At 41.8% G+C, this 7,429-nt stretch overlaps 1 protein-coding gene across 1 annotated transcript in view; it reads right to left on the reverse strand.

Moving 5' to 3' along the window:
- The window catches only part of LOC105270191 (dynein heavy chain 5, axonemal-like), a gene marked incomplete at its 3' end in the record, with an annotated part of 42,675 nt that overhangs the window by 28,022 nt on the left and 7,224 nt on the right, over window positions 1-7,429 (reverse strand). The window contains exon 2 of the mRNA XM_011310976.1: window positions 3,962-4,107. Within this exon, the coding sequence (XP_011309278.1) occupies window positions 3,962-4,107 (146 nt within the window). The remainder of the gene's footprint in view (window positions 1-3,961; window positions 4,108-7,429) is intronic.

Below are 7,429 nucleotides of genomic sequence, written 5' to 3' on the forward strand. Positions count from 1 at the left end.
AGGCATGTGTCCGGGAGATGGAGGGAAGTTGTGTTTATGCCTAAACCGGGTAAGTACAGCTATGACAACGCCAAGGCGTACCAAGCCATCAGCTTGAGCACTTTCTTGCTGAAAACACTGGAGAGGGTACATTGATGGGTGCATTAAGGAAGTAGTGCTGAAGATAAATCCTATCCTCCTCACAACACGCGTACCAGGCTGACAGATCAACTCAGACTGCCTTACACAGCCTCGTCGGAAGGATTGAGAGAGCAAGGCGAAGGAAAGAGGACAGTCTGGGCGTCTTCGTCGATATAGAGGGAAATTGAGCTTTTGATGACACTTCCTTTGACGTAGGTAAGAGTAGTGAGGATATTGGGCAGAAGCTTGGTCGTAGGGAAAGGGAAATAGAAAAATTTTCTATTTCTGTAATGGAAATATTTTTTCAATTATTGTTTTTTTTTTGTTATTCTGCTTTTGATTAGTTATTGGTTGCTTTTAATCGTCTTTATAAGGAAAGATTTCATACCTTTCATAGATTTCTTGAAGTAATTTTGAAATTATAATTGAAATATTGTTTGAAAAACAACGATTGAATATAACCAGGTTGTTAATAGAGCTGACTTGACATGCATTATCAAACTGTGCTTTTCTATATTTCTCGCTTCCTCGTGACCTGGATTCCAGGACATGCTGGCAATCTTGACAATATCGAAGCCGATAAGCTGGCCAAAAAGGGTTGTCTAAAGCAGACATGGGCAAGGCGCGCTCAATGGGTTCACCTAGCTCAAACACCAATCCCAATTAGGCCAATGACTATAAAAGAATGGGTCCAATTGTATTATGCAGGTAGTCGGTGGGGCAAGACCACGATGCTTGGGTGAGAGTGGGGGTATCGTTACGTCAGTCAAGGGGCAAAAATTTGAATTTTGGAACGAACAATATGAATATATTTCTTGCTGTATTTTGCATTGTTAAAAAATACCAATGAATCATTTTTTTCTATATCAACTTTCGCATAAAATTCCGTTCAATAAATAATAGGGTTTTATGGCCCCAGCTCCCGAAGGCCTGATTTTTTCCATGCCTGGTCTAAAGGACGTGCCTACAGGGGAAGACCTTGTGTAGGTGTATGAAGACTCTGTCAAGGACATGATCCGGAAGCGAGTGCAGTGGAAGTGACGCCACATGCCCGAAATGCGGACCAACAGAAGAGGACCCGCACCACCTAAGCACTAGGCGCAGTAATCTAGACGATATTCGGTGGAATGTCTTCAGGAACACTTGCATCAAAGACATTTATATTGTTCGTACACCTATGGAATGGCCGGCTGCCACTAGAAAATTGTCAAAAAATTAGGAATTTAAAATAGAAAACGTCGAAAGTTTTTTAATAAATTGGCTATGTACCTTAATGACGCAGGTGCACTCGAGCGATCAATCTAATATCACTACAGATATAAATGATCACTGTTGAGAATGTAACAGTTGTATTTACTGTATTTCTTGTTGAAGGTCTCATAACACGGAGTTTATGAGGATTTTTAATGATTCATAGGAGATAGGGGGTATTGTTTTTATTAATTAACTTGACGACACTGCACTTTGTAACATGTTCTCCCCGGAGAGTCCCGTAAGTCCGGGAAATTGGTTACCTTCGCCGGTTCCGTAGCATCCGCGTAATTACGGGGGGGGGGAGGCGCCAGCTATTTTTAAGTGGGTAAAATAGCAAACCAGAGAGCCGCCTGGTTGTTCAGGATGCAATTAGGAAAAACCATGTATGCCGCCAAGTTGTTAAGGCCACAATTAAAAAAGATCGACAAAGCCGGTAGCTTAGTGTGCTAGGTTGTGGAGAGAGGGTCGGGAATCTTTAATGTGGTCGGTCCCCGTTAGCGTAGAAAGGTTCTTGGGGTAGGCTGATCAATAGCAGATCCGGTCGATAGCTGTCCATAGGCACTAGCATTCCGAGAGCTCACGGTATAGGTATACCTCTTATTATATTCCGTTACCTCAACCTCATGGCTGATAAGGCGGGCTGCATAGCCACGCTAATCACCGGGAGCTACAGGCTGTCAGAGTCCGGGGCCGACGGGCCTGACTGATTTGTGAGAGTGCCGAGGCAACTCTGACGTGTGGAGTGGAGAGTTCTCACCTAGTAAGCTCTGCTCCCCACTCCCTGCTCACGCGGTTGGAGTGCAGGGGGGATCGTCGGTGGTGTTACCATCCGCCCGGGAGGATATCCCTGCCGGTAACATTTCCTGGAGTACGTCGGATTCAAATGTCACCAACCAAGCAGTCCAAGTAACCCCTTATTTGGACTCCTGACCATTTGAATGCCCGCTCTGTCTAACGCGGAACAGTTCCCTGGAGTAGAGAACCCAGTGTTCCGACACAAGAGTCTCATTGGCAGCTGAGGTTTAGTACTATAACCTCAACTTACCACACGTAGCGAATTAGCGGACCCAATCGATACGTCAGAGAGCGTGATTTCATCCGATAATTATTGTTAATTATTAGTAACGCGAAAATCGCGTTACAACGTCGTTATCACAAAATTAAACGATGTACTTATCCCGGTAAATGCAGAGCGAATTCGAAGACATACAAACGCGAGAACAATAATTGGACATTAGATTAGAAAGAAAAATGCTAAAGATAACTCTGTCTTCCAAAGAGGTTTTCAGAAAGACTAACTCTTTGGAATAATTGGTGGAAAGATTGTTGAGGGTAGAAGGAGGCTTTTCTCTGTTAACCCCAAAAATGAGTATTTTTCATGGGTAAAAATGCGGCCCGTCTCTCTCGCACTATTGTCCCACCTTCCGAAGGTGGCAAATCTGGACTTGAATCTTCCATGTTTGAGCTATAATTCAAACCGTTGAGGGAACAGATCAAGTCGTAAAGCTATGCCACGCGGTGTCCCTTCCATATGGGCTTTTACGACACCTAGGTAGAAAAACTACTCAATAAACTCATCTTTGAAAGATTCCTTGGCTGCTTGCTGGACCCTACATTTTTTTTTGGAAATATACAAAAATTACCATTTTGGAAGATTTGTGCGATTTTGGAAGCTATGACAACGCCTATGACAACTTTTGGAAGATTTTTCCCCAAAAAATACATGGTGATATTTGTTACCTTTGCTCAATTGCTTGAGCGGGGTATTTCCCATAATTTGCCGCGTTAAAAGCTTCGACGAGGATGTAGGACAAAGTCTCTGCTTTCCCTACCTTTACTGTGTCTCCACCCTTCCCTATCACTCTTATCTTTAATGTTAGGTGAATTTAATGGTGTGTTAACAATTGATTTTATTTTTAAAACTTAGATTCTAATTTTTCTTTTTCGTGGAAGATGAAACAGTTACTCTCGGCTAACATTATGGAATGTTGCTCACTGGGAACTAGGAAAATAGTAGATATTTTCACTAGGAAAATAGTAGATATTTTTCATCATGGGTAATGGGAAAGAACAAAAGGTTGAGGACTATTCCTAATATATTTAAAATAGTTTCATAGTAAAGATCGTACGAATGCCAGATTCTTGGAGAATGAAATTCTATTAATCGCTAAGCTATCAAACATTTAAATTGAATTTTTCATATTATATTACGAATCAAGTGCGTAATGGGTTTTTTGGCTCGTGGGAAGTAGGAAAACGAACCAAAGGCGAGTTTTATATTCCTAGTTTTCTATACTACTTCGTGTCATAAGGTCTAAATTTCGGGCACCTATGTCCATCGCCACCATGGATGGGGAGTTGTGGTTGGAGTCTATGAAAAAAAAGAACTTATGTCAATGGAAAACGTTAATTATAGAAGGAAATTATTAATCACAATTATTTCTATAAAGTCGACATGAACTTCATATGCATAATTGAAAGAATTTAGGAGTAGAACGTAGATTTAGTATGGTTAGGGCCATGCGTTCGACAATCAGTAATAATATAAAATCATTGACTACGAATATGCATGCAATAGCACAATTACATGTAACGTCGGCCAATCACACTTCGAAGCATGGTTGAGAAAGAAGTCCTGTAGATGAAGCCGGGCATCAAGTTCAAGAACTGCTCCAAGACTCCACATCATAGAGAAGAGAAAAATTCGTTCCAAATGTTTGTCTGTAAATGTACCTGCAAGGGCGAACAATTCCACACTTGCACATTGTTTATGAGAAAAAAAAATGTATATTAGACTACGCCACTTTTGAGGAACATTTTCTTAAGCAACTTTAAACACTACCATTAAGGATAATAAGAATCGTACGGGAGACCAAACTTGGTTGGAGAATTCCGAGAGATTGCTTCATAACTTCGAATGTTTTTTATTTAAATAGCGTGTGAAATTCGTCTGATGTTCGGTTCGCAGAATTTTACGTCTGACGTTGACTATTAAACACCTTTCTAATACCAAGAGAACTTTATTTATGTCTTAAACTGGAATGTTTAATGTGGATTTCCACATATTTCTCTAAATAAAGCACTCCTAAGTAGGCGAAAAATATAATTTCATTGAAATTTCATTACAAAAACCTTTTTATGTAAATATCTCCGTGAGTATCGAGCTTATGTTGGAATATTTAAAGTTATTATACAACGGATGTAGTACTTCATCAGGTTGATGATATATCCGTTGAGATGTGGATTGGAATACTCGAAATAATTGAAGCTCAATATGAACGTGAACTGCTAGTCTGCTTTACTTGACTGTTATGCTTTAACTGACCATTTTATTGTACAGCCAGCAGAACCTGATATTGTCGATCTGTCTGACTTTCTCGGTCAGACAGCTCATTGTATTTGTCATATATTCGCTAATTTAGTTAAATATAGATAAAAAAATATTTTCTAGCCTAGCAAATTTGATACAAAAAATTTCTTATAAAGTATCCTTCTCAAGACTTTCATTTCGGAGGTATTCGCGGGTTCGACTTGAGTCGCCGTAACGGGCAAAGGGAACCAACAGGTACTCTAAGCGTTTGATATGTTGTCTCGAGTGAATAAAATCCAATTCGGTTAAATTAAATGAATTTGTCAATCCTTGTTACTAGTACAGATAACGCATCGGATTCCGAATGAAAAAGTCATAATTACAGTGTAGCGAAATGTGACTCCCCCATCAGGAGAGCTCAACTCAAAATGTTCCCAAACTCTGCCACGTATTGATTATAAAGGCCTTAAACAATTTAACCTTCGTGTAGGTATTTCGAGCGACGCGTATAGTCCCGAACACACCTGATGGAGGAAAAGGAGAGCTTCCTCGACCTTGACCCATCCCCTCTTGGAAGAGGGTGGAGTATTAAAGGTGAAAAGGGCAGGACTCCGCGGCTGCGGACTAGTTGCCAAGGAAAAAGCCGACGAAAAAGTGTTGGAAAAAACACGGAAAGAGCTTTGGACACCTTCAACAGACTCATACCTCAAAAAAAATCAGGAACCATCCGCATGGTTCCAATACCATTCTTGACCCTCTAGGATTGTTTCACGAAATACGCATTGACCATCCCACTCAGGCATCAAGCCGCGAGGGGATATGGCGAAAGCCCTTGCAAAGGGACTGATCGGCAGATTCGGGTCCCCCCCCAGGTACTCCTTCCAGATCGAGGAACGAATTTCATAAGCCCAATCACAGCATCTGCAAACTCTTGAGAATCCGACAGTGCCTGTCCACCGTCTACCATCCACAGTCAAATGGATCATTCGAGCTCAGCTATTATGTCCTTTCAGCTTTTCTAAATATCCAGATCGGGACCAGTGGAGAATGGGACAAATGGATAGACGGATATGGCCATGTGCACCTACAACGCTAGCGTCGACGAGGGCACAACGTATCTACCACACGAGTTAGTTTTCGCAGTCAAGCCAAGGGTTCTATCAGCACAAACGGTCGAAGGACTGGGAGGCAAACCCTACTGCGACTTCTTTCAAGAATTAATCGATGGATTAAGACACGTCCGCGAAAAAGCCCGGGTGAACCTGATAAAATCCAAAGAGCGGTCAAAAAGATACTATGAGCGAAAAAATAAGACAACAACCCTAAGCGTTCAGGCGATCAGGTATGACTCTACAGAAAAAGAAAGCTAGGAAAGAGAGATGACGATTGGAAGGGACCCTACAAAATCCAAGGAATTCTCGACCAGAACAACGTACGGATCCAGGCAGAAAAACGATAGAGAGCAGTTGATTGGGATAAATTTACTCAATGCTATTTTTTCGGTAAAAAAGCCAATCGGCATCCGTCCATCCTAACCGTGGAAAATATCACAGAGGCAGCAAACGACATTTCAAATAGAAACAGGAGATTTGAAATAGCGGTACCTTTGAATACTGCACACGCAGCGGAATTGAAGCAAATTGCGGTCCTTACCGCATATTTCCACAAGGACAGAATACCGCATGTTTCCACAAGAATCAGATAGTTGTTATACTAACGTTCCATATCGTGAATCTAACCCCATACACCCTTTACAAACACGTAATTTTGCCCGAGACAATCAAGAACACCCTTACAACCGCGGTACCATTCGTGGCACCCGTATACGGTGATCTCAGAACACAGCAACACCTATTTTCAGCTTGATACGGAAGATGTGGGAACGTACAAACGGACCTCGGCAGAGCTCATTTGTAAGGCCACACCCCCCACATACGAGGTACATGGCCCCAAAGATCGCGTGGTCCAGATCCTCACTAAACTACGGTTCAATCGCTCTGAATTATTCGCACAAAACCCATACCACAGACCTACTGGTCAATAACAGAAGACGAGCTCCACGTAAATTAGGAAGGGAAACAACCCGTTATTAGAATCCTGAAGAGTCAGGCAATCCTCTCACTTCCACGAACCTGCGAAAATTTATTTGACTTTTATAAATTTGTTATAAACATCAGAATAAAGATTCCTTTAGTGAGTCATGATACACTTTGATCTTACTGACAGGATAATTTTTACTAAAAATTTCTCGCCCTGATAGATGTAAATATAGTTTTCAAAATCGGAACAAAATCATAATCATACAATCATTTCATTTAATGAGCCCTTATTTCCATAAACTTGTCAATCTGAATTTGGAAAAAAACGTCTTCTGAGCCTGCCTAGCTGACATCCAAGAGAAGATCTGGACCCTGTCCTGTGGGACAGTTCAAGATACGATACTCCGAGATAGGCCAGGTGCGGCAAGTTCCAGAAAAACCAAATGTTCACGGGACACTTGAGTTGATCAATTCTAAAAGAACGGACGGGAGAACAACCCCTCTGTTATCTCAGCGGAACAGGAAGGACTCGGAGATCGCGGTCAAGGATACCGATGTTGAGAACGATTAGAAGTCCCGCAAAGGACTCCGAAGGAAAAGGTCGAAGGATTCATCCCGTACCATTAACCAAGTGCTTAACAAGTCTAAGCAGCAGACGTCGGCGAGGCAGCTTGCCACTCCCTCGAAGCCGATCGAGAAATGCACC

Source organism: Fopius arisanus, unplaced genomic scaffold (assembly GCF_000806365.1).
Source record: "Fopius arisanus strain USDA-PBARC FA_bdor unplaced genomic scaffold, ASM80636v1 scaffold00080, whole genome shotgun sequence".
In the NCBI taxonomy this organism is placed as follows: domain Eukaryota; kingdom Metazoa; phylum Arthropoda; class Insecta; order Hymenoptera; family Braconidae; genus Fopius; species Fopius arisanus.